Source organism: Sphaerodactylus townsendi, linkage group LG02 (assembly GCF_021028975.2).
Source record: "Sphaerodactylus townsendi isolate TG3544 linkage group LG02, MPM_Stown_v2.3, whole genome shotgun sequence".
NCBI classification, from domain to species: Eukaryota; Metazoa; Chordata; class Lepidosauria; order Squamata; family Sphaerodactylidae; genus Sphaerodactylus; species Sphaerodactylus townsendi.
Genome location: NC_059426.1, coordinates 163,935,159 through 163,961,182, shown reverse-complemented (window position 1 = coordinate 163,961,182; position 26,024 = coordinate 163,935,159). Strand labels below are relative to the sequence as shown.

Here is a 26,024-nt window from a genome sequence, read left to right as displayed (position 1 = left end):
GTGATTTTGCACGCTTCTGAAATACCAACCACAAATCTGGTTAAGCAATAGGAACAAAAAATCTACCAGACCAAACCACAGCCCGGAAAACCCACCACAACCAGTTGAATCCGGCCGTGAAAGCCTTTGACAATACATAAAATGATACATTTATCAAGCTCTTTAGAACTCAATTTTGTATTATGATATGAAACCTGATTTTAAGCACTGAGGTTTGACATATTTTTCAATGATGTGGAATGCAAACACCAGGTCACAGAACAAAGGTGGCATGAAACCAGACACAAAGATGCCGTTAGCCCTTTCCTCCCATCAATAAGGTACAATTTTGATGTTACCAGTTTATCTTTCAGCTGATGAGGGACATTTGGTGCTATAAATAGTAGTGGAAAAAGACCAACTCTACTTTTATTCACATCTGAAGCTACCCGTAGACCTGAGAACAGCCGTTGTTGCCGTTCAGATTCTAAGTAATAATAAGGCCATCTTCCAAAGGTACTTGGTGCTGCAGTGAACTAGTCCTCTGTTTTTATCTTTTTCAACCCAAGTCTTCTCCATGCTCTTTCAAATGCCACTTGACCCATGATGAGCGTGATGGTAAAATTCCGTTTGTACCAATCCCTGCATTTCAGAAACAAAGAAACACATCGGCAAATTGCATGATTGGAGTATCTCTAAAAGCATTTTGAAATGAGAGGAAAAAGATGTAAGAGCGAGAAATCTTGGTTTGTAGTACCATCGCTTTTCCTTTCCTTCCTTAAAGCTGAACAGGCTAAGAATGTTTCTGCCTTTAATTTTTGAAATGCCAAGTCAAAAAGCAGTCCCATGTGTATAATACAACATACCTCCAGGCAAGCAGAGCTGTGCATTGCAGATGCCTATGTAATGAGTAATAATATAAACTAAGATAATTTATTCAACTACCAATGCAGCCAGGAAATATTTAGCTTTTAGGGCATCCCAGCTTTTTTTTTTAACAAGGGTGAGAGCACGTTCTACTGTATACAAAAACAGAACAGGAAAGATAAACAGGTACCTTACAGCTGAATCCAAAGGGGTGGGGGAGGGACAGTAAAGCGGCAGCCCTGCCTCCAAAGAAGCGATTGGTGGTGTGGATACCAGGGGAGAAGGAGAAACTCCTTTTGCTCCCAGGAAAGCCCATAGCAGCATATGAGTCACACCACCCTTTTGAATGGTGTAACTATGCATCACTGAAGGTGGGGAGGGGAGGATGTTCCTGGGCTGAAACTGTACTTTAGTTGACTCTGCCTCCGGGAACATTCCCAGAATGCCCTCACCCATGCTCGTGTGAGCTACAGTGGCAGAGTAGCACTAATGCATGCAGCTCCTTTCAGGTTTGGATGCCACACGACCGTGTAGCGCCCCATGACCGGCATAATGGCCCCTCTGCTGGTGTGTTTGCCCCTTCTGTCAGCTGAACGGGCACCTGTGTTGGCACAACCCCACAACGCTTCCAAAGCTTCATTCTCCCCTCTTTGGAATGTACAGTTATGGTGCTGCTAAAGGCACAAGTTTTTATTCAAGCACTAGCTTTTGTGAAGTAGACAAAAAGCTAGATCGTTTTTAAGGTACCTTACACAGCTTTACCTTTCAAGTGATTTTAATTCATGAACCTTTTAATTCATTTTAATGCAGTTACTTATGTGGAATTATTAAACAGAAAAGAACATCCAAAAAGTCAGAGATTTGGCCCAGCAGATCCTTTGCTCTAAAGTTAACATAACTGCTGCCAGCTCCTGTTCCGCCATGGCTCTAATGAAACCAAGCCAAATGATTGTATTGTGTGCATGGCGAATCCCATAATCCATCAGCAAGGGCCCCTGAAAGACATGGTATTCCTGCCTTCTGCCCCACCCAAGCAGGTCCCTTCTAACCACAGAAATGTTTATTCCCAGGGATGCAGGTCTGGAGGGTAAAGAAGATGAAACTGTCCTTTCTATCTCTACCGTCAGCACAGCTCCCCTGACGGAAGAGGTGTGAGATGGCCACTTTACCCCCTGCAGTCTCTGAACCGTTACTCGGGAATTTAATTTTTCTGGGGTAGAAATGAATGATAGGCTGAGGAGAATGTGGGAAAGCACTGTGATCCTTGCACCCGCGGATCATTGGATGCAGGATATGGGATACTCTGTACACATGTACGTGTGTATTTAGGCAACATCAAGATTGATCAACAGTTAATTGGTAGGGTGTTAAATTAGGATAGTGGAAAAGTAAACTGACGTTTAAGTGCAATATCTCAAGAGAATAAACTCAGCATATAGTCCAGGATTATTTATTGGGGAAGAGGAGGAGTAATCTTTTGTTAGTTGGAAACTACACCGCGAATTAAAGATAGTTCTAAAATACTAGGTTGATCTAAGAACCATGAGAGGAATGAGCTCACAGGACAGTGTCCATTTCCACTGTAGCCTCTGACGGCCCTGAAAAGCTGCTGGGGCAAGACGATGACAGGTGGGCTTCTGGAGCAGTAAAGGAAGGTGTAAAAAGGCAACACAAAGAAAGGGGAGGAACCATTTCACAGCCTTGTTCTGTTCACAGCTTACTGGCTCCAACCCACTGCTTCTAAATTTCTCTATTTTAAAACACCATTAAATACAGTTGAGAATTGAGTTTCTAACTAGGCGAAAACAATAAGAATACATGAATCAAGGGTGAGTGCAAAATAAACTCATTAAAATTATTCTTTAACATTCTTTAGGTGGCACTGTTGCTTCCAAGAGGAGTCAAAAAACAAATGGAAGAATGACTAACGCAATTACTATTTTCCCCACGTGTTTCATTGGACACGCTGTTACAACAGAGACCAACAATGTAGCAGTGGCACAAAACACAAAAGCATCACAGTCCCGGCATCACGCAAATTAAACAGGAGGGGGAGGGTAGGCAGCTAGGGAAGGGGGGTTGAAATAGACAACAAACAACTGGAATGAGTCCATGGAGAATCCAGGAGAAATTACTGTGGTTCAGAAAGGACTTTGTTAAAGCGGTTAAGAGAGTCTGAAGAAGACAAGAGACTTGATAAATAACCAGGAAAGACTATTCTGTATGCTGGAGTCAGATGCTCACCTGTTATAAAGTCGATGCTTTTTAAAGTTTTTATCTAAGAAAAGTTGGTAAAATTCAGCCATTTCTTCAGCACCCAGAGTGGTTTTCAGCCCTAAAAATAAGATTTCACAACACCTAAGTTTAGAAAACATTTTAAGCATACCTGAACACACATTCAAATGCAAGCCCCAAGAAATGTTAAGCATAGCATACGGCGCTAGGTTGGAATAAGGGAGACCCGTGTTCAAGTCTCACTGTTGTGTGGCCTTAGGCAAGTCAGAGTCTCCCAGCCGACTTTTATGATACAGAAGTGAAAAACAGTAATTGTTTGATGCATTGTCAAGAGCTTTCATGACTGGAATCACTGGGGTGTTGTGGGGTTTCCGGGTTGTATGGCCATGTTCCAGTAGCATTTTCTCCTGACGTTTGGTCTGCATTTGTCTGGCATCTTCAAAGGATCTGAAGATGCCAGCCACAGATGCAGCCCAAACGTCAGGAGAAAATGCTACTGGAACATGGCCATACAGCCCGGAAACCCCATAACACCCCAGTAATCAGTTTATGGGTCTATTGCAAAGGTACGCTCAGAAAAGACTGTTAAATGTTTTGTGGTTTAAATAATAAGCAGGAATACTGGCAATAAGTAGTTAAACTGAATAGATAAATATCGAGGTGGACAAAATCTTAATAATTGAGTTGCTGCACATTCACAGCCAAAGAAGGAATTGCCTACATGTTATCTCAGCTTCCCGACTTCTGTGTGTTTTCACAATATTCCTCTGACAATATTCTCTTCCCATCGTCCCTTTGGAATAATAACCCCAAAAGCTTCAAGGAGAAGCCTGGATTACATCCTTCCTGCGGGTAGCAAGGGGGGCGGGGAGAAGGAGGAAGAGGAGTTTGGTTTCATATTCCCCTTTCTCTCCTGTAAGGAGATTTAAAGGGGCTGACAATCTCCTTTCCCTTCCCCCCTCCCCCACAACAGATACCCTGTGAGGTGGGTGGGGCTGAGACAGCTCTGAAGAACTGTGACTAGCCCAAGGCCACCCAGCTGGCATGTGTTGGAGTACACAAGCTAACCTGAATTCACCAGATAAGCCTCCACAGCTCAAGTACCAAAGCGGGGAATCAAACCTGATTCTCCAGATTAGAGTGCACCTGCTCTTAACCACTATGCCACTGCTGTTCTCAAAGGGCAGCAATGACTGTGTAGCAAAGGGCAGCAATGACTGTGAGGGTAGAGATTATCCCTAATCAAACTCTTGGGAGGGAAGGTGGCATGGTATAGCCCAGGGGTAGGGAACCTGCGGCTCTCCAGATGTTCAGGAACTACAATTCCCATCAGCCTCTATCAGCATGGCCAGTGGCCATGCCAGGCTGATGGGGCTATCTGGAAAACATGGGATCCTGGCTCTCTTCAATCTCCAAACAGACCTCAGAAGCTAAGCAGGGTCCAAATGTGGATGGAGAAGGATCTGCAGCAGAAGACAATGGGAAACTACTTCTACTTCTTATTTGCTTTTAAAGCTCCTTGTTGGGGTTGCCATAAATTGGTTTGCAACCTGGTGGCATATATGTACATAACCAAATTCTGTACCAAAAAGGTAGGCTTATGCCTTGTTCACTACAAATCAAGAGCAATTATTTGCAAAAAAACCTTTTCATAAGATTAAAATCCGTAAAACAATCAGAACCTTATCATTAAGGAATCACCCAAATATAAAAACAATGATTTAGCTAACCTTTTTCATCTCTCAATTCTAGACCTTTGGCTTTCAATCTGGAGTGAATAAAATCTTCTTTTTCCTGAAATATCATCAATTAAAAAGATTAGTTGGTATAACTTCAATTCGTCCATGACCGCTAAGCAACTTTGGAGCCTATTCCACTGAGTAAATTAAGTATTGATTACAACTTGCTGAAACGTTTAGGGACCATTCTGTAGACAATCAACCTATAACACTGGAAGAGTCATAATGTCCAAATTTGTCTGTATGACAAATGAAGACGTCCATACTTATGATCAACTTAAACTGAGTTTGTACAGAAACATTTTCTTCAGCAAAAGAAGAAGTACACTAGGTAAGTTCTTGGCTAAGTGAAATATCGGTAAACTTTTTAAACAATGAAACTTTATAAAGCACATTATTTTGGGTATTTAGGAATGAAAAAGGATACATTCTTCAGTATTTTATTGTAGGACTTGAAAGTCAGTGTGGTGTGGGGTGAAGAATGTTGGACTAGTATCTGTCAACCCAGGTTCCAATCCCACTAAATACCATGGAAGTTCGCTGGGTGACCTTGGGCTAGTTAACGTTCTCAGCCTACCCTGCCTCACAGGGCTGTTTTGAGAAAAAATAGAAGGAGAGGAGAATGAAATAAGCCACTTTGTGTCCCTATTGGGGAGAAAGGGAGGATACATATGAATTAAATGAATAAATACATGTCGATAAAAGATCTCTTCATCATACAATACTGCAACTGCAGAAAAAAAAAATTGTCGGAGTCTCTCAGCAATCCACGCTGCAAAATTCAAAATGGAAATGTGCACTCGGATATAACTGAGCCAAATATATTTATTTATTTATTTTCTTAGTTTTTTATACCGCCCTATCCCCAAGGGGTTATCAGTCTATTTACATTTGTACAAATGGACTGATTACATTACAAATGTAAATGGACTAATAACCCCACCCGCAATACAATGCACTCAACCACACCTTTACATAGCAAGTTCCACCCAAACGCTTACTGATTGGTTCCCCACCTTGGAACATGGACAATATATACCCCACTAAACGTTCCCTTCTCACTAGACAAGTGTGTAACAGACTTCTCTCTATGTTACACCTCTGAAGATGCCAGCCACAGATGCAGGCGAAACGTTAGGAACAAGATCTACCAGACCACGGCCACACAGCCCGGAAAACTACAACAACCACTTCCATAACTGCCCCCCCCCCCCCACCTTTCTGTGTCTCCCAGGGCTTGGGATCATCTTGCCAGGCTGCTTTAGTTAAGTGACTGTGTAAAATGTTTTTGTGGTTTTTTAAAAGTTAGTTTTTTATATTTGGTTAGGTTTAGCAACAGCAGGGGGAAATTCTCAGTTTTTACATTTTTTTAGTCCCCCCCCCCTGCCCCCTCCATAGGAAACAATGAAGGACACTTTGAGTCCAAAGAACTGGACCAGTTGGACCAACTAAACTGAAATTTGGGAGTTAAAGCATAGGCACTGCAATGGTGCCAGTACCTTTAAAAACAACCTTGAGCTCCCCCAGAAAGATTTCCCATAAGGAATAATGGAGCTGAAAAGTATGAGAAACCCTGAAAACACCCGGATCAGAATACCATATCAGTATTTCATACTCGCAAAACTGGAAATACCAATATTTTTAGCTCCAGATATGCTGCACACCCCCTAATTCCCAGCAACACCAAGTAGTTTTGCATTTTTCTGCATACTCACCTTTCTAAATGATACATTCTGGTTTGTCCAAAATTGCTGATTCCAAGCTTGGGTTTCTTGTCTGAGTTCTCGAAGTCTCCGTTCCAATGGAGATTCATGTGTAGGAATATAAAATACTATTGGCCGGAGGTTGGAACACTGATCGGGAGGTCCAATCCAATCATGGCAAGAATGGGAAGGAGGGCAAAAACCTGAAATCTTAAACAAAAGAGGGAAGAGGTTAGGCTTTTGCAGAGCTTCCTGTTTTGTCATTCAAAAGCATCACTAATTGCTTCAGCATTGCTTTGTGAAAAAAACTTAGATACGAAAGGTTAACACAGCAGCGCAAATTAACAAGTAATCTTCACATTACAGTTGTTGAAAACCACATATGTCCATATGTCCAGCAACCATTGTAAACAATTTCTGTTTACCTTGATACTAAGGAAAAATTAGATGTGATGTGTAAAAGGCTAAAAATCAAACACAAAACAACAAATCCAGAGAAAAATTATGTGTTCCTGCATTGTAGGGGGTTGGACTTGATGGCCCTTGTGGTCTCTTCCAACTCTATGATTCTATGACTCTAATCTGGAGAGCCAGGTTTGATTCCCCAGTCCTCCACATGATGCCTCCTGGGTGACCTTGGGCCAGTCATAGTGCTCTCAAAGCTCTCTCAGCACCTGTGAAGGCAGACAATGGCAAATCACTTCCAAACATCTTTTGCCTTGGAAACCCTATGGGGTCACTATAATTTAGCTGTGTCTAGACAGCTTGCGCACACACGCATACCCTTGCATCTACCACCAACAGATCCAAGCGCATGTGAAAAGCAATATATGTTTACAGCTATGCAAGTAACCCGCAGTCCTTCAGCTATGTATCCATCCATCCATTTATTATATGCGGTCCTCGTGTGTTGGCAATTCCCATCATTGTTAACCACTGGGAGCACCACAGTTTGCGTGTCACAAAATCAAGCAGAATGTATCACACATCACAGGTACTTTTGGCTCGCCAGTGTTAGAATTAGTAACTGTTATTTTTTTTTTCTGTGAACGCTGGAAAGAATGGGACTACATTTTTTTTCTCATGCAGATTTTCTTCCATGTTTGGCTTTGATTGGGTTTGTGCCTACTGTATAAGCAAATATTACCCAATAATTTACTGGCACGGATTCTAGGAAACTAAAGCAGACTCTTGCTAATGATTTATTATTTTACAGTCTGCCTCAGGGCACTTCCATTGGAACTGCTCTGAGATAAGCAATGCATGCAAAGATCTTCTCCCCATGAGGATTCCTCATGCTCTTACATTCAGATTGTATCTCTGTAAACACACAAAGCAGTACATTCATGGTGCTTCTGTGCCTATTTAAATAAATGGAGAAATCCATCAACGTCACCTGTACGGCACAAAGCAGTACAAGGAATTCAGGATTCAGTTGATAGATGTTACGTAATTGTGACATACGCCAGACTAAAAACTAGCTGTTAGTTATCTGCAGGCCATTCATCCCCTACCATGGATCAAGTGACTGCTTTGATGTCATGGGATGCTGGACAAATAACCTCTTTTGTGCTGAGTTAAGATGCATGCAAAGGGCATTGAGTTGCAGCATCTAGTCTTGCTTGGCGTGGGAAAGCCAGTCAAGCAACAGAGAGCTCAGTCAAAAACAATGTCCAGAACCCAGAAGCAGAGTCAAGAGTGCCAAGGTCAGAGCCAGGTTATCAAAACAGAAACCCAAGAGTCTGTTATATGAGATCAGAGTCCCCAGAATTCAACAAGGTGAGAGGCAGCAGTCAAGTGCTCGGTTGCATCCATGTGTGCCTGCGTTTCAAACAGCTCACTTATATTGTCGAAGGCTTTCACGACCGGATTCAACTGGTCGTTGTGGGTTTTCTGGGCTGTGTGGCCGTGGTCCGGTAGATCTTGTTCCTAACGTTTCGCCTGCATCTGTGGCTGACATCTTCCCCCTCTGAAGATGTCAGCCACAGATGCAGGCGAAATGTTAGGAACAAGATCTACCAGACCATGGCCACGCAGCTCGAACAACCAGTTCACTAATAGGTTCTCCCAGGAGACATCTTCATCCTGTGAGTACTTGCTTCATTCCTGCTCAAGCAGGCACCCCTGAGCCAGCAATCAAGCACTACATTTTTTAGCTTGCAGTTCTCTCCCATAGCTTCTTTTGTTAGAAAGCCTATACAACGTTGAGAAATCGTGAAACTGAAGGGAGAAAAACGTCAAAAGGAGCTTAAGGAACATGCGCTATTAAGGAACAGGCTGGAACACTTGCATGAAGCTGTCTTTTACTGAGTCAGACCATAGTGCTATCAAGGTTAGTACTGTCTAATATGGCCTGTCAGCAGTAACTCAGATATAGGCTCTTAGGATTGATCATGGGACTGTGCGCACATGGAGTTCTGTCACTGAGTCACAGCGAAGATTTCCCAGTGAGACAGGGGTGTTGCATACCCAGGGAAACAGAGAAGAGAGTGTCCAGAAAGCAGTCAAGATAAGGAAATGGGAGCCTCAACTGTAAGCTGGCTGAAAAGGTCATAGACTAGGTAGCAGGCTAAGATGCGGAAATCCAAGGAATGCCCGGTGGGAAGAGGATAAGGATAAGATCTGTGAAGAGCTATGAGAGTTATGAGAAGAAGAAGCTTCTCTCTTGTATTGTCGAAGGCTTTCACGGCCGGATTCAACTGGTTCTGGTGGGTTTTCCGGGCTGTGTGGCCGTGGTCTAGTGGATCTTGTTCCTAACGTTTTGCCTGCATCTGTGGCTGGCATCTTCAGAGGTGTATCACAGAGAGACGTCTGTTACTCACTATGTCCAGTGAGAAGGGAATATACCACACTAAACTTTCCCTTCTCACTAGACACAATGTGAAACAAACTTTTCTCTGTGATACTCCTCTGAATGGTACGCCACAGATGCAGGCGAAACATTAGGAACAAGATCCACCAGACCACAGCTACACACCCCAGAAAATCACCAGAACCACTTCTCTTTTGTGTTTTGCTGGAACATGAATCTGGTATAAGGAAATATAGTCATTTTTACACTGCAAAATGATGTCAGAATTAGCTAGCAATTGGTAGTAACCTTTTCTGTTTTGCAAGTCACTGGGGAAAAAACCTGAATTCTCCCTTGGCGTGACAGCAGAGGGCGGGAGTAAAGAGCCTTGACATACTCATCTCTGGCCACCTGCTGCTCCGCCTGCAGTTTATAGGTTGGGATGCTCAGCTGCTTTGCAGGTTCCTCTGAGCCAAAAAGCAAGACAGCAATAAAAGAGAATGAATAAAGGAGTTGCCACCCGTGCAAATTATCAAGATGTCATCCCTCGCCCAGCACATGACATAAACCAGCAATTTGCATTTGCATGCAGGAAAAACAGTTCAGCCAATTGGCCCAAGCACATTCCGTCTCAGAGGTGAAAAATAAACAAATGTGGGTGAACTAGGCCTGCGCCAGTTATTATCAACAACCCCCTTGGACTCCTTTTTACCCAATTCAGTCTACACCTTCAATGTCAACATAACTGCAGCAGACGTACATTCCCGCCCCCAGTTGTGAAAAAAAAATTATGTTTAATGCGACAAAACTGCAATCATAAACCCATCTAGCAGAGAACTCCTCCCTCCTTTCTAGAGCCCAATTCATTTTCAGTTAAAATGGGCTTTGGTGCTGATATAAAAAAATAAAGTTGCAAGGCCACAGTTGATAAATATTCATAGCTGGAAACACATTGTGCGGTTGCACTTGGGAAATCAAATGTCTGGGTGCTACTGAAACTGCTGCGTTTGCTATTTTGCAAGAACCGGCAGATGTTTGCTTCTGAGTGCAGGGCCAACAGTAGGTACTGGTCCCGGGCATTGAAGTATACAGGGATGGTTCACCCAACTAGTTAAGGCTTTTGCTTTTTGCTGATTATGCTTACCAAACAGAATTTATATGTAGCACCATTCGTAACCGAGGCAAATGATGCTGATTGTATTGTGCTGATTGTATTAATGACAATGTACCTAAAAATGTATTTTGCTCATTGTGCTAATCATGTTAAAGGTTAAGATTGTAAGCCTGAGTGGACAGCTGGCCAGGATTGGCCAGAAGTGATCAGAAGGGTCTGTTCAGAAATGTCTTAAAATGATCTGTACTGCGATACAGACTTCAGAGAGTTGGTACCATGGTGCTGCTCTCTCCATGTCTGCAGACATGATAATAAACCTAGCTTGCTACTAGCCATCCTTGTGTGGAGTTTTTAATGGGTAAAAACTTCCATATCAGTGCTAGTTTAGCAGATGATACAGCATCATAGGGCTGAAAGGGGCCATACAGACCAACCCCCTGCTCAATGCAAAATCAACCTAGAGCCTCTCTGACAAGTGCTTGTCCAACTGTTGCATGAAGACTGCCATTGAAGGGGAGATCAACACCTCCCTTGGAAGCTATTCCCACTGCTTAAACTACTGTTACTGTAAAAAAAAACACCCAAAACCACAACCTTCCAATATCCAGATGGTACCTTTTTGCCCATAATTTAAACCCATTATTGCAAGTTCTATGCTCTGATGCCAACTGGAACAGCTCCTTGCATTTCTCTTAAGTGACAACCTTTCAAATACTGAAAAGAAGCAATCATGTTCCCCCTCGACCTCCTCTTCTCCAGACTGAACATGCTCAAATCCTCAGCCTTTCCTCGTAGGGTTGTTCTTCAGATGCCTGATCACCCGCATCGCTCTTTTCGAAAACCGTTCCATTCTTTCCATATCCTTTTTAAAATGAGGCCTCCAGAACTGTACACAATGCTCCAGGCGAGACCTGACTAATGCAGTGCACAGCGGGACTACGACATCTTGTGATTCAGATGTTATGCCTCTGCTGACACACCCCAAGATCGCATTGGACTTTTTTGCCGAAGCATCACACTGACTGATCATATTTAGCGTACGGTCTACCCACACCCCTGGATCTTGTTCACACACACTGCTACCCAGAAGTGTATCCCCCGGTATGCATGCAGCATCCAGTATGCCTGCTTCTCATTTTTGTTTCACACATGCAGAACTCTGCACTTATTCCTCACTGACCTGCATCTTGTTTACATCGGCCCACTTTTCTAGTGTGTTCAGATCACAATGAATTCTACCTCTACCTTCTGATGTGTTTGCTGCTCCTCCCAATTTGGTGTCATCTGCAAATTAAATGAGTAGTCCCACCATTGAATTTAGTGAGACATCTGAATATACATGCTTGGGATTGCTCAGCAGGACAACAATGTTTGGGGACCCTGGTTGTGGCTAAGAGGTACCTGGCTGGATTGGGAACCTTCCGTGGGCTGCCCTGAATTTCACAATGGAAAAAGGTAGCATATAAACATAACAGCAGCTCGCTAATAGTTCGGATTAACAAAATAATTCAGATACTTATAAAATTTATCAGGCTTTTAAAAGTGTTTTGAGTATTGGACCAATAAAATCTGGGAGACTTGAAGCAGCCACACACTCTCAAGCCTAAGCTCCTTCACAAGGCCGCTATTAGGATAAAACAGAGAGGAACACAACAATGTAAGATTCTTTGGGTCCACACTGTGGAGATAAAGGGAGGGTATAAATAATGAAAATAAAACATAAAGCCACAAATTGAAGGCGCCACCTTAAAAAATACATTCTTCCTTTTCTTGCACAATACAGAACATCTCTTTTGGCCAAGTTTACACCTGCACTGACGTGGCAAAGCCCTAAGGTGGTACAGCAAATTATACTTCCCCAGACCACAGGCGGTGCCTTATATTTTGGAATACTATGTTATAAACTGGTTTTAAAACATCTGTCATAAGCCGTCCTGAGCTTGTTGAAAGGGAGGGGATAAAAATATTTTAAATAGCCAGTCATAAATAAAACTGATACAGCAAGCCATGAGATAGGGAAGAGTATTTCCCCATGAAGTGCTAGTTTTCTATCTGCAGTTATTTATTTGATTCATTGATACCTTGCCTTTTCCCTCATTGGGGACCCAAAACAACTCACAGGCTCTTCCTTTCCCCCATTTTGTTCTGAGAATGTGCTCAAGGTCACCCAGCAAACTACCATGACACAGGTGTGGATTAGAACCTGCGTTTCCCAAGTACGGGAGCTGGCATAGTGTAGTGGTTAAGAGCAGTAAACTCTGATCTGAGCAACTGGGTTCAATTCCCCACTCCTCCACATGAAACCTGCTGGGTGACCTTGAGCCAGTCACAGTGTTCTCAGAACTCTCTCAGCCATGTGAAGGCAGGTGATGGTAAACCACCGCTAATCCTCTCTCGCCTTGAAAACACTATGGCAGGGGTCTTCAAACTATGGCCCTCCAGATGTTCATGGACTACAATTCCCATCAGCCCCTGTCAGCATGGCTAAGTGGCAGGGCTGATGGGAATTGTAGTTCATGAACATCTGGGGGCCATAGTTTGAAGACCTTTGCACTATGGGGTTGCCATAAGTCAGCTGTGCCTTGGCGGCACCCTCCCGCCCAGATACCAGGCAGGAACTCTTAACAACTACCCCATACTACCTTCAACTGCACAGAAAGTTTGTGCAAAGGAACACTTTGTTAGATCTCAATCCTTGAATCAATAAGAAGACTCTGGATTGTTGATCAGCAGCGTTTATTGGAAAGGCAACAAAGCACCCAGCTTGCAAGAAGCCAGTTCTGGCGAATCTGCCTTTTACTATCCATTCAGAAACAATTCCCTCTCCTGTTTTCCCAAAGAATGTGACAAGTTACTTCGGAGTCTACGCACCCCAAGGTCAGCGACAGATAAAGATAAAGAAGAAGAAGCGTTTGGATTTATATCCCCCCTATCTCTCCTGTAGGAGACTCAAAGGGGCTGACAATCTCCTTGCCCTTCCCCCCTCACAACAAACACCCTGTGAGGTGGGTGGGGCTGAGAGAGCTCCGAGAAGCTGTGACTAGCCCAAGGTCACCCAGCTGGCGCGTGTGGGAGTGCACAGGCTAATCTGAATTCCCCAGATAAGCCTCCACAGCTCAGGCGGCAGAGCTGGGAATCAAACCCGGTTCCTCCAGATTAGATACATGAGCTCTTAACCTCTGACGCCACTGCTGCTCCTGGTCTCCTACTTCCACAGAGCAACGGAAACATCCCGTTTCCCATGGGAGTAGAAAGTGTCAAGGATAAGCCTAGTTATCTACCAAGCGTGTAAACCCATAAAAGAAAGATCAAGGAAAGAATGTTCCATTGCAGCAGTGGTAACATATAGCAGGCTCAGTAAATATATCTAGAAGCAGTTACATTGACGGGAATGCACCTCAATCACCCAGATACAATCACCGTCCCTATATTATGTAGCCATTACACGGAGTTAGGAATGCATCTCAATCAATTAGGCGAGAGAGGATCTCTATCTTTATCCACCACTCATGTTCTAGAGCCCCTAGAGGATGGGGCGGTATAAAAGTTTAATAAATAAATAAATAAAAAATAGAGATGCCATCCATTCCAGCACTTCATCAGCTGTAAATGAAGTAATAATGCCTTAAAGCAATGGGGCCCAACCCCAAAGTGAGTTGTGAAGCCAGTGAACGTAGATCCCAGGTTTTTAGAGTTTTACTGGTTTGTGCATGTTTTTTTTTAAAAAGAGGGTCACTATACCAATAAATTTGGACTTGTGGGTCACTGTGCCAAAAAGAGGTGGGCATTCATTACCCTAAAGGGGGGAAAGTGATTAATATTACATGCATGTAACATTAGTCAACAGGCACCAGAAAGTGTCTAATACGGAGTTGGATCATAACAAGATCCTGCATGCACACAGACGTGTTAATTGGTTCTGCATTCATGTTGCTTTCAAGTTAATAACACCCATCATCACTCATGAACACATGAAGCTGTCTGAGCTTACTGACCTACTCACAGGTGACACAGGCCAGCACTCATCCATGAGCAGAACTGACACGAGACAACTCATGAACATATCATGCTGCCTCAAGTCCATGACCTACAAAGATTTCTGCTCGCAAGCAACGTGTGCAAAGACCCAATTAGTGCTCATAAACACATGAAAATTGCCATACACTGAGTCAGACCATTGGTCTAGCCAGTATCCTCCACTCTAATTGGCTCTCCCGGGGTTTTGCACATGACCTACTACTACCTGACCCTATTTCAAATGCAGTCACCAAGAAGTGGACCCGAGACGTCCTGCAGGGAAATTCTCCAAACCGCAGTCCACTGCTAACCAGGTAAGATCTCTTCAATCTGCTAGTAACGCCAGAAGACCTGGGTTTCCATGCATTTTAACTGGAAAGGAAAACCCCACTGCAAGCAGTGGCCTTACTCGCAAGTATGCATGGCCAGGGCGGCAGTTTCCAGGTCCGTTTTCGTTTTATATGCAGCGTCCTGAATGGGAAGTTTCTTCTACTCATTACCCTGTTTTCGGGGGGAGGTGGCAGCGCGGACTCTTTCTCCGGCCCCTCGGCGGACGTTGATGCGAACCTGCCACGTGCAGCGGCCGCCGCGCGACGCCCCTTCCAACGGCCCACAACAACTCGCAGCCCCGCCGCCGTAGCCATCCGCGAGCCTGCGCGTGCGCAAAGCGGTCGCTGAGCTTTTTAACCCCGACGCGGCAGCGGCGGCGACTTGCTTTACGGCAAGGCCGCCAAACTGTGGAAGTTTTCTTTCCTCCGCCGCCTTCAAGGGGCTTGGGGAAGCGGAGTGCGCATGCGCATGGGGAATCCCGGCGGCTTGGAGTCGGGGATACGGGTAAGTTTGGAGGCGAAAGCGCGGAAGAGGAGGGACGCTTTCCTGCATGGGTTAAAAAAGGGGTCCTGCAAGGTGGTGGGGGTCACTCCCCCAGGGCAACGCTGGAGTCTCTGGTTGGTCTGCAGGGGAAAAGGCTGTGCGTTGTTCCTCAACGGAGGTGCTTCCAAAACCGGGGCGTAAAAGAGATGGGGAGAGGCAGGGTGCAAGAAGAATGATGGAGTGATAATGAGAGGTTTGCAGGTGGCAGGGTCCTGGGGCGGTGGAAGCGCTTCCCTGCATGGGAACACTGGGACGTAAAAGCGGGATAACTTAAGGCGCTTCTTGCGAGCGGACTAGGAGGATTACCTATGGGTGCCCTTATTGCAGTGGGGGGTGGGAGCGCACCAGGCTTCTTGGCTAGAAGCAAGGGCTTATTTATTCTCACTTGCCCCGAATTGTTTCGTTTCCAGCCGTGGCTTTGCGTTTCTTCTCCCCTGCACCCCTTGCACATGGGAGTGTGCTGATTCGATGGGATGGGATGGGGAGGGCGGCCCAAACGCAATGCCATCCTCTGCTACGGTGAGTCAGAGCTGGCTTTGCAGGTGCCCATTGGCCATGTGGGATGTTCCCGCGGACCGGACGAAGAGGCAGCCCTGACTCCCCGGAGCTGGGGCGGGAAGGGATCTTGCTCGTCCTTCTCGGCCGCCGCCGGACTCCTGTGCTGCCAGGTGCGCGGGGAAGGGGGTTCAAGGACCTACGGGGGGTGGGGGCTGGGCCGGGCCAAGCAGGGTGCCGAGCATCCCTCCCTTTGCAAAAGCGCAAGCTGTTGTGGGGGGTCGAGGTGGTGCAATAAGCGCGCGCGGGGGGGGGTGGGTCTTTCTGGAGGAGGGGCCGGACTTTCAAACTCTCCCGGAATTGCAACTCCAAAAACCAGCGCCCCGTTTTGGCTGCTTTGGAGGGCGGACTCTATGCAACCCCCTGGACCGCGTTTGCCTCCCGAGAGGAGCGAGCGATGGAGCAAACCTTGCCTAAGCTCTCCCTTCAACAGGTCCTTCGCCCCCCCCCCCCCAAATTCTGCAGAAATTCCCGGCTCGGAGTTGGCAGCCCTAGGCTGGTGAGGGGGTCGGGCTGAGGCACACGAGGACGAGGATCGTGAAGACAAGTGGGGTGTCTTGACCATGAATACTTATGGGGGGGGGGAGAGATCTAGGGAGCAAATTGGTTTTGGGGGCGTAGGGTCTGTGCTGAAGTAAAGGCAAGTGTGTGGGGGTGGGGGGTGGTAACCATGGTTACGCTTTTGGGGCTGGGGGTTCCCGGTTTAGATGCGCCAAACGGGCTCGGAGCTGGGGGAGTGAGAGGCCTAGCCCTGGCAAAGCCGCCGCCTTTCCTGCATTCCCGGCCGGGCGCTGCAGCTCGTCCCCCCCCCCCCCCCGGGCCTGCGTGCGGCGAAGCGGCTCCCGGGCCGGGGAAGGGCGGAATTGGAGCCCCCGGGCATTGTGACGTCACCGGCGGCGGCGGCCGAGGGGAGGCTTTGACGCGCGCTGTGCCCGGGGGGAAGCGGCCCGAGCTCGGGGCTGATTCCCGGCCTTCCTTCCTGCAGGGATGTAGGGTGGCTATAGGGGGGCAGGGGATCCAGCTCTGCGCCCTGGGACTCGCTTCCCCCCCAGGGGCTTCTCGCTTGGGGTAAGGGCGGGCAGGGGATGCCCCGAGCTGGGACCGGGGTCGTTGCAGGCCAAGCAGGGGCGGTGGTAAAAGGACATTTGGAGGGTGGTGTAGGGTTGCCACCTCATGGTTGGAAAATCCCTGGAGATCTGGGGTGGAGCCTTGGGGGGCAGTGTTTGGGGGTGGGAGGAGTGACCTGACCTCGGTGCCGACTGATCTATGTAGTCTGGAGTTTGCTGGCGATTTTGAGTGATCTCCAGGTTTTGACTGGAGGTTGGCAGCCTGAGGGATATGGAAGACCCAGAGGAGGAGGAGGAGAAGAGTTTGGATTGCTACCCCACCTTTCTCTCCTGTAAGGAGACTCAAGGTGGCTTCCAAGCTCCTTTCCCTTCCTCTCCTCACAACAGATAACCTTGTGAAATAGTTGGGGCTGAGAGAGTTCTGAGAGAACTGGGACTAGCCCATGGTCACCCAGCAGGAATGTAGGAGTGCGGAAACACATCTGGCTCACCAGATAAGCCTCTGCCACTCAGGTGGAGGAGTGGGGGATCAACCCCGGTTCTCCGGGTTAGAATCCATCTGTTCTGAACCACTACACCACTCTGGCTTTCCATGGATAGGTAGGAGACTTAAACTCATGTGGTTCTCCAGGTTGTGTTTGCATTTTGGTTTTGTTGGAGGCAGCTAGAGCGAGAAAGTGGGGAGATAGAAGAGAACTGATGCCTAATGGTGATAGCAGCTGAAGCCCCGATTCTGTGTGTGCTATCTCGATAGGGGCAAGCAATAGAGAAAGGGCCGTGTGCTTTTTTTGCTGCACTTGTGTCTTTCTGCCAACACAGCAGTAGTAGCTGGGGAAGCAGATGGCAACGTCGCCTTTCATTTCCTCATGGGGGAATCAGCCACTCTGCTGTCCTTTGTGTGTGATGCTTGGAAGAGTCTGCTGTGAAAGTAAGGCTCTCTGAGGAATTAAAGCGGAACATACTTCTGAGTAAGCATACATATGGGCAGCCTTTTTAGTGTTTGCTACTGGTTTGAAGAGCCTACCAAGTTTGTTTGCAGCAGAATAAGAATGGGAGTCCAGTGGCACCTGACACACCGACACAGCTTATTACAGCATAAGCTTCCTTGACTCAGAGAGCACTTTGTCAGAGTGTTTGCTTCAGGGGCCTATTTAAATTTAATTTCTGTGTATGCTCCTCCTTGACTCTCCAGAATGATTAGACAGGAAGGAAGACGTTGGAGCTACTTTGTTCTGACAGTTTGTCTAGAAGAGGGAATTTTGACAGGTGGTGTTCACTGTACAGGAATGACAAAAGGTTCAACTCCCCCACTACTGTCTGCACAACCATTAAAGGCATAGAGGCCCTCCTTTGCTTCTGCTAAACCTTTCTTTCCTTTTGGGTTTTCTTTTGACTAAAAAACCGTGAGAAGAAAATGGTGGTAACATCGGTGCAAGTCACCTGAACCCACCAGTTGGACTTGTGTTGTATCCTGAAGGTCAGAATTGTTGTGCACTTCTAAACACCTGCCTTTTGTTATCTCATTGAAGTAAATGTGCTGACCCTGACATGCACCACTGTGGAATGGAGGCTAGAGTGTCGGATTATGGTTGGAAAGAGTTGGGTTCAAATCCCTCCAGTGCCATGAAGTTCCCTGAGTGTTCTTGAGGCATTTACCTATTCGCCTCTCACAGCACAGTTGTGAGGATAAAACAGGGTTGAACCAGATGAACTTCCTTTAGCTCTTGAACAGACATGTGAGATAAAAATGGTAGTCAGATATTGTCGAAGGCTTTCACGGCTGGAATCACTAGGGTGTTGTGGGTTTTCCGGTTTGTGTGGCCGTGTTCCAGTAGCATTTTCTCCTGATTTTTCACCTGCATCTGTGGCTGGCATCTTCAGAGGATCTGATGGTAGTAAAGCGAATGGAGTATGTATACCTTTGGAATGTCCAAGGTGGGAGAAAGAACCATTTGCATTGGTTAAAAGTGTTGCAAATGGCACTTGCAAATGGCACCCTTAACACTTAACCAGTGCAAATGGTTCTTTCTCCTACCCTGGACATTCCACAGATATATATATAGTCCATTTGCTTTACTACCATCAGATCCTCTGAAGATGCCAGCCACAGATGCAGGCGAAACATCAGGAGAAAATGCTACTGGAACATGGCCATACAAACCGGAAAACCCACAACACCTTGGTAGTCAGGTCTTTTCTTGAACACTATCCAACATCCCAGGGATAGATGTTTCTGAGACTGTGTGGTGGTTATTAAAAACAACAACACAAAATTAAATAGAGCATAAAAACTGGGTTTTAGAAATTGCCTAGCTGTTGAGTGTGTGTTTCATCAGCTGTCTGTTTTGCATTATTTTTTTTAGCTCTGTTGAAACTGGATGAAGAAAAAGAATGGATATGGGTAATCAACATCCCTCCATTAAAACGTTACAAGAAATACAGAAGGAAGTCAAAGACATGGAACCGCAAGTAGCCGCCTTCAGCGGTCTAGCAGGTGACAGAGCTTACAAGAAACTAGAGAGGACTTTGACCAAGCGGCTTTTTGAAATAGATTCGGTGGACGCGGAAGGCCGAGGGGATGTCCAACAAGCCAGGAAGCGAGCTGCCCAGGAAACGGAGAGGCTGCTTAAAGAACTGGAGCAGAACGCAAACCACCCCCAGAGGTTGGAGCTGGAGTCCATATTTAATGAAGCGCAGGTACTGGTGGAGCATGAGATCCCAGGTTTTTACGATGGAGGCAACTGCATAACTGAGGAATTTGATGAGGGTATTCAGGATATCATTTTTAGGCTCACTCAGGTGAAGACTGGAGGGAAAGTCTCTCTACGGAAAGCCAGGTATCACACTGTTACCAAAGTCTGTGCCGTTCAAGAGATCATAGATCACTGTAGGAAGCAGCAGCCTTCTTTGCCCCTGTCTACCGAGGCACATCCCTCCGTTGCGAAGATTAACTCTGTTATGTGTGAGGTAAACAAAGCGAAAGGGACTCTTATTGGGGTTCTGATGGGAGTGAACAACAACGAGACCTGCAGGCACCTGTCTTGCGTGCTGATAGGCCTCATTGCGGAGCTGGATGCCTTAGACGTCTGCGGCCACCCGGAAATAAGAAACTATCGTAAAGAAGTTGTGGAGGAGATCAACAGATTGCAAAGATACCTGGATCTGGAAGAAGAAGCGGATTCCACTTACGCCTTCGACCTGGCGCAAAACAGGTGCATTGTGAAGATAGAGGAAATCCGCAAGAAGATGAAGGAGATCCATTCCTCCTTCTTGAAAGGAGAGAGAGCTGTCGACATGCACTTGAAGTCCAAGACGGAGCTGCAGGTGTTAATCACCGAGCTGGACGAAGTGAGCCCGGGCAAAAACCCCTGCATCCGAGAAGCCAGGAGGCGAGCGGTGATCGAAGTGCAAACTCTCATCACCTACGTTGACCTGAAAGAAGCGCTCGTCCGGCGGCAGGTTTTCCTGCAGCAGGCAGAACTGGAGACTCCAGCACACAGGGCGGTTTGGGACATTCTCGGGATCCTGTCCTCGATTCTCCAGGAGGTGCTGTCCTTTGACGGGAACAGAATGGACAAGAACTACATGAGACTGGAGGAGCACCTCACGAAACAGCTCCTGGCCCTCGATGCCATAGACCCGCAAGGAGACGAGCGCTCCAAAGCAGCCCGGAAGCAGGCCGTGAAGCTGGCGCAGAATATTCTTTACTACCTAGACATGAAAACAGACGAGTGGGAGTACTAAAATAGCTGAAGTCTCGCGCTAGACGCTGCTGCCTATTTTGGGGGGGTTTTTTTGCACTTCGTGCCGATTGATCTCCCGACGAAATCAAAGGTCACGTCATTTGCTTGGTGTCGTCGCAGCTGAGGGGAGTGTCAGGTTGGGCTCTGCCGCAGGTGGGTCTCTTGCTGTCCCAGCTAGGCAGTGACTGCGGTCTGCATGCTGTTCGTGTTAGGATTTTGGTCCTCGCTATCTCTGTCTATCTCTCCTGGCATCTCTGGCTCTCATCTTCCGTCGTGAAGAGCTGCCACGCTGCCCTGCTCTGGTAGTTAGCCAAAACAAGCCTTCCACACAGTGAGAGCACGCAGCTCGTCGGAAGTGTTTTCGTACCATTCAGTCGAGATGCAACGGATGAAGAAGATACCAGGAGCTAAATTTGTTAGCCTTGAGCTGTTTGCTGTTGGTTTGACGAAACAGGGGGATACTTCAAATGTGCGATCGCAATCCAAAGGATTAAAGGCAAACTGCTCCTGACTCCCCCCCACCCTCTGTGTATTTGGTCTAATTTTGCTCACTTAAGAGTTGGGGGTTTTCACAGGCAGATTTTTGCACATGGCTGTAGGACTGCCCGGTACTAATTTTGGTATGGGAAGAAAAACCCTCAGCCCTCCCACCCCATACCCTGAAATAGTCCACCAAATGATTTCATGGTTTTCCCAGGTTGGTCATTCATGGTTTTCAGGTTGGTCATTTAGAAAAGAGAGTCCTTTATGACACTGAATGAAGGAACTTTGATGCATCAAAACCCGGAATGTCATAGCTTAGAATGGGTCAAAATCGCTACTGTTGAAGAGTTGTATTGAATTCTTCAGTGCTTGAGAGCCTCCAAGACTCAATCTTGGAGCTGTTGTGGTTGAAATTTGGCATGTGGAATCCCTTGCTGTTTGGGACCTTGTCTTGTGGTCCCCCTGCCCCAGATGAGTGTAGTCTTGGATAGTAGAAAGTTAAGCAAGGGCTTCCACACTCTTAACTCAGGGGTGTCCAACTCTGGGGCTTCAGATGTTCATGGACTACAATTCCCATCAGCCCCTGCTGGCATGGCCAAGGCAATGACCAATTGTAGTCCATGAACATCTGAAGCCCCAGAGTTGGACACCTCTGTCCTAACTTAACCCAGACCCAGTGGTGTTGGATCAGGGCCTTAGAGTGTGGCCCATGAGCTCCAAATCCTTAGTTTAAAAGTTTCTATAAACATCTCCTTGGAGGTACATGAAGGCAGCATGAACTGCTTTTCTATGCCTCTAAATGTGCAGAATCGACTCCCTCACCCTGTATTTGATCTTGAGTTTTTCAAAGCCAAAGTGGCACGTCTCTGTTAATTGTAGTATTGTGTTTCCAGTCTCAAGTAGTTCATGCGTACCATTTCTCAGTGTACAAAGAACCTTAAGCCCCTGCTACTTTTTCTCTTGTGTTTAGTAGCGACTTGCACCTTATTTATTCTACCCGTCCAGATCAACAAGATACACTGATCTCGAGTTCAGCTTAGGTTGCATCCTTCCCTGTTTTCCTCTAGGTTCAGGGAAGCAGAAACCCAGCATCCCCCCTAGTTTTGCAGAGTGCTTTATTAGTGGCCTGCCGAAAAAAAGACATAAATTGTAAATCAGAGCTTACTTGATAGTATTTTTTTATGTGCAAGGAGAACTGACCTGCCAACACAGCCACTTTTCAGATATTACAATTGCATCTGCATATCAAGTTTTAACGTATGATTAGAAGAAACAAGGCTGTCTTTAGGAATCAAGTGCCTTTTTAAGTGACACATGAGTTTATGACACACCTATAGCTTGGATGTTTTAGAGCTGACCTCATTCTGCTTTTTGGTAAAGTGTCTCCCGTACACCAGATCGCTTCCAACTCTTCAACTGTAGCATGGATCAGAAGAATATGTTAAAAATATTTTTTGCAGGAATATAGTTATTTGCATATTAGCAAGCAACTAAGGTCCAAATGGCTGAGTTTCAGGAACAGACTTTTAAAAAGCCAGAGTTGTGTTGGCATTGAAGCGAGAGACTCTCTGCCCCTTGTCCATTAACTTGCATCGTTTCCATATCCTACGTTTTTGCCCATGGGAAAAAAAGTGTGTTGGCTATATTTTAAAAATGCATTTTTTTCCTTTTTTGAGCTTGCTAAACAAAGAGCAGAACGCTGACTTTGTAACCTCTACTTGGCAAGAGGCTATCTGGCTGGCAAATCTCAAGTCAAAATTATGGATTTAGTCTTTGTCTAGCTTAAATAGAAGCCAGTGCTGAATCACAGACATACTGAATGCTTTGCCGTTAGTGTCTTTCCTGTAACTTTTTCCTGCTTGTTTAAAAAACAACTCCTTACATCTATCTGCATGTGTTCTGACTGTCTACTGACAACTTTTGAACAGTTGTAATTGAACTATTTCAATTTTAGTGGGGTTTTTAAAACTCTAGCTGCAATGAAATTTTGCACGCACACACACAATTCCATATGGATCATACGGAGTTTCTGTGTGACTTGGATTCCTCCATTGGTTTCATTTCTAGGGTGGTGTGGTATGTGTTTCCAGCCATTCTGGCTTCCTGTATTGCTTTTGACATTTATATTCAGCAGGAGAGCACTTTGTTTCAGAGAGTTCCATATGTATATTTGAGCTTTCACTTTGCATAAGAAAGCCCTAGATCTTTCTGTGGTGCGTGTGAAAATGACACCAATAGTGCTGATGTTTCATTAACAAAATCCATATGCAGTTTCCTCTTCTGTTTCCATAAGCCCCTGTAAAACGTTCAGTCATTTTACAGAAATGTTGCTGTTTCTGAACTAGTTATTGCAGGGGGTATTTCAAGGTTTGTTTCTCAATTTTCCATGTGGTCTGTTAGAGCTATACGTTTAACAGGACAAACATGTAAGGGTGGTGTGATAAAGGTTGGATGTGGTTGCTGTTAAGCCTGACTTTTAAAATCTTCTCATAAGGTTAATGTTCAACATTTATAGTGCAATCCAGAACTGAGTTTCTCCAGTCTTAAGACCATTGAAGTCAACTGGAGCTACTGTTCTGGATTGCAATATAAATGTTATCCTGAGATCCTTGGTACACTATCAGTGCATGGATGGAAGTGCTGAACTCAACAAAATAAGCTGAACCAAAAAAAATAATTAATAGTCCGGTATGTGGATTTTAGGAGATCCTTGTTTTGTAATTTTTTTACGAATGTATTTTTTCCTATTTAATATGCAAATGACTAGGATAACTACTCCTTACTAGCTTTCCATTGCAGTGAGCTGAAGACTTTTTTTTTGCTGTTGACTTATTCTTCTGCATTTTGTTAATTTAAAAAGCTTTTTTTGTGCAGTGTCAAGACTTTGTAAGAAGAGGAACAAACGGATGTAATTTTGCTGACTCTTGAAACCTCATGATATTCATGTTATTATGATTGTAATGCTTTAGCAGCAGGGTTGATTCGGAGCAGCAGCCTTGTTCGGATACTCTTGCCAGCAACCATGGTAAAATGGACATAAATATTCTTTTTCAGAATGCGTGACGACTAGTGTATGCAGTTGGCTTGATGTGTACAAATTCAAAGTTACAACCTGGTTTAATAAAGCATTTTCATGCTTTCTTCTTGATAACCATTTTGAGGTTAAGCTTTCTTCCTTTCTCTGTCTTCTTAAACGCGAAGTGCTCGTTATTGAGGGCAAAGTGAGATTTGTCTCCTTTTATCTTCTTAAACATGAAGCGTCGTTATTGAGGTCAAAGTGAGATTTTTCTCCTGGAGAAAATAGAAACCTGCTAAATGTGCCATCTCTGCTTTCCTACAGGACATGACAGGGTTCCTGAAAGTGGTGACTGGCAGTACTTGTCGCCATTGAGCTTTTCAGAAATGAGGGTCATCGTAAGGCAAAGTTTGTTATAGTTGCTCATATTTAAAGGAAACAGTTTTCCATTAACTGCACTAGCAGTGCCAGCCACTGGAGGTAAACATCCTGGCTTGTGATTCCACCCCCCACCCCCCGCCCGTCCCTTTCTGGTTTTCCTTCGTTCCTTTTTATTTCCCCTTCTTCCTTCCTTCCCCCTCCCTTGACATTCCTTTCATTTTCACCTTCTGTTATAGTTTTGCAAAATGAGAAGGGAAGTTTGGAGTCGGTCTCCTGTGGCAGCCAGTTTGGAGTGGCATTTGTAGGGATCCACCGTCATCCCTCTCTGCTGTCTTTGTCCTTGAATATCTCATAGTGGGGGGGGGGGTGTCTGTGTGTATGAGGGGAGATAGTTTGTGCTCGCTTGACCCTTTCTCCCTATCATGTGGTGTAGAACTTGCCAGTACTCAAACTTACTTTCCCTTCTTTGCTTTCTGCAGCTTGAGGCACTGGCAGCACATGACCACTATCTGCTACATTCTCCCTCTCTCTCTGCCTGCTAGCCAGCGTGGTGTAGTGGTTAAGAGCAGGTGGATTCTAATCTGGAGAACCGGGTTTGATTCCCCACTCCTCCACCTGAGTGGCAGAGGATTATCTGGTGAACCAGATGTGTTTCCACACTCCTACATTCCTGCTGGGTGACCTTGGGCTAGTCACAGTTCTTCAGAACTCTCTCAGCCCCACCTACCTCACAAGGTGTCTGTTGTGGGGAGAGGAAGGGAAAGGAGCTACCTTGATTCTCCTTACAGGAGGGAAAGGTGGGGTATAAATCCAAACTCTTCTTCTTCTACTACTAACAACCTATACAGTTGGGCTACTGGGGCTATGCATGGACTAAACTAAACAGGATTTAGGACACAGTCAAATTTTTAGAAAGGAAAAAAGGTCTTTGCTAACATAGATCTTTTTTTGTAGGAGCATAGGAAAATAAATCAAGACATACTAGTGTAGCTACAGAAACTAGTCAGAACAAGGCGATGTAGCTAACTACGTTGTACCAGTGACTGGTTTTCCCTTGACATTACTTTCCAAAGAATGGGCACAAGCAAAGCTAGAACTTGAAAGCCAGTTGAGTCAGACTTCATTTTCCCCCAGTGCTTGGCTTCCTTGCGCAATCTACCCGGGGAGCCGGTGTGTCCCCACCACTGGCATCATTGCCAGTCCAGATGGTGTAAGTGGCACCTATGCTGTTGAGATGGGCACTAACATTAGTGGCAGGGGACGACTTTGCCTCACCTAGATGTGCCAATGGGTACGTTCTGGGTGTGTTCCTGGAAATGGAGACAACTTCCTGAGGGCTTTCAGTTCAGGGCTATCTCCTTCAGCTGTTGTCAATTTACGCCAACAGAAGACCATGCATATAGCCCGTTAGAAAATAATGAGGAGTTTTGGGCTCTTGCTGAGTTTCTAGTTTTTCTCATC

General features: G+C 45.7%; 2 protein-coding genes across 7 annotated transcripts; one reads left to right on the top strand and one right to left on the bottom strand.

Annotated features, from left to right (window-relative positions):
* Positions 1-82: 82 nt before the first annotated feature.
* On the bottom strand, positions 83-15,093 carry LOC125426811 (cytochrome c oxidase assembly factor 8). Its single transcript, XM_048485569.1, has 5 exons — positions 14,946-15,093; positions 6,536-6,733; positions 4,812-4,875; positions 3,091-3,181; positions 83-621 (listed from the first exon to the last, which is right to left on the bottom strand). Exons 1-5 carry the CDS (start codon positions 15,087-15,089, stop codon positions 516-518), a joined length of 603 nt encoding a protein of 200 aa, XP_048341526.1. The 5' UTR covers positions 15,090-15,093; the 3' UTR covers positions 83-515.
* On the top strand, positions 14,661-24,320 carry BAG5 (BAG cochaperone 5). 6 transcript variants are annotated; one of them, XM_048485565.1, is made up of 2 exons: positions 14,661-14,759; positions 19,304-24,320. In XM_048485565.1, exon 2 carries the CDS (start codon positions 19,332-19,334, stop codon positions 20,682-20,684), a length of 1,353 nt encoding a protein of 450 aa, XP_048341522.1. In that variant the 5' UTR covers positions 14,661-14,759; positions 19,304-19,331; the 3' UTR covers positions 20,685-24,320. The 6 variants fall into 6 exon arrangements, with proteins under 6 accessions (XP_048341522.1, XP_048341518.1, XP_048341521.1 ...); XM_048485561.1 differs by lacking the exon at positions 14,661-14,759 and adding an exon at positions 15,174-15,279; XM_048485564.1 differs by lacking the exon at positions 14,661-14,759 and adding an exon at positions 15,280-15,392.
* Positions 24,321-26,024: the final 1,704 nt, after the last annotated feature.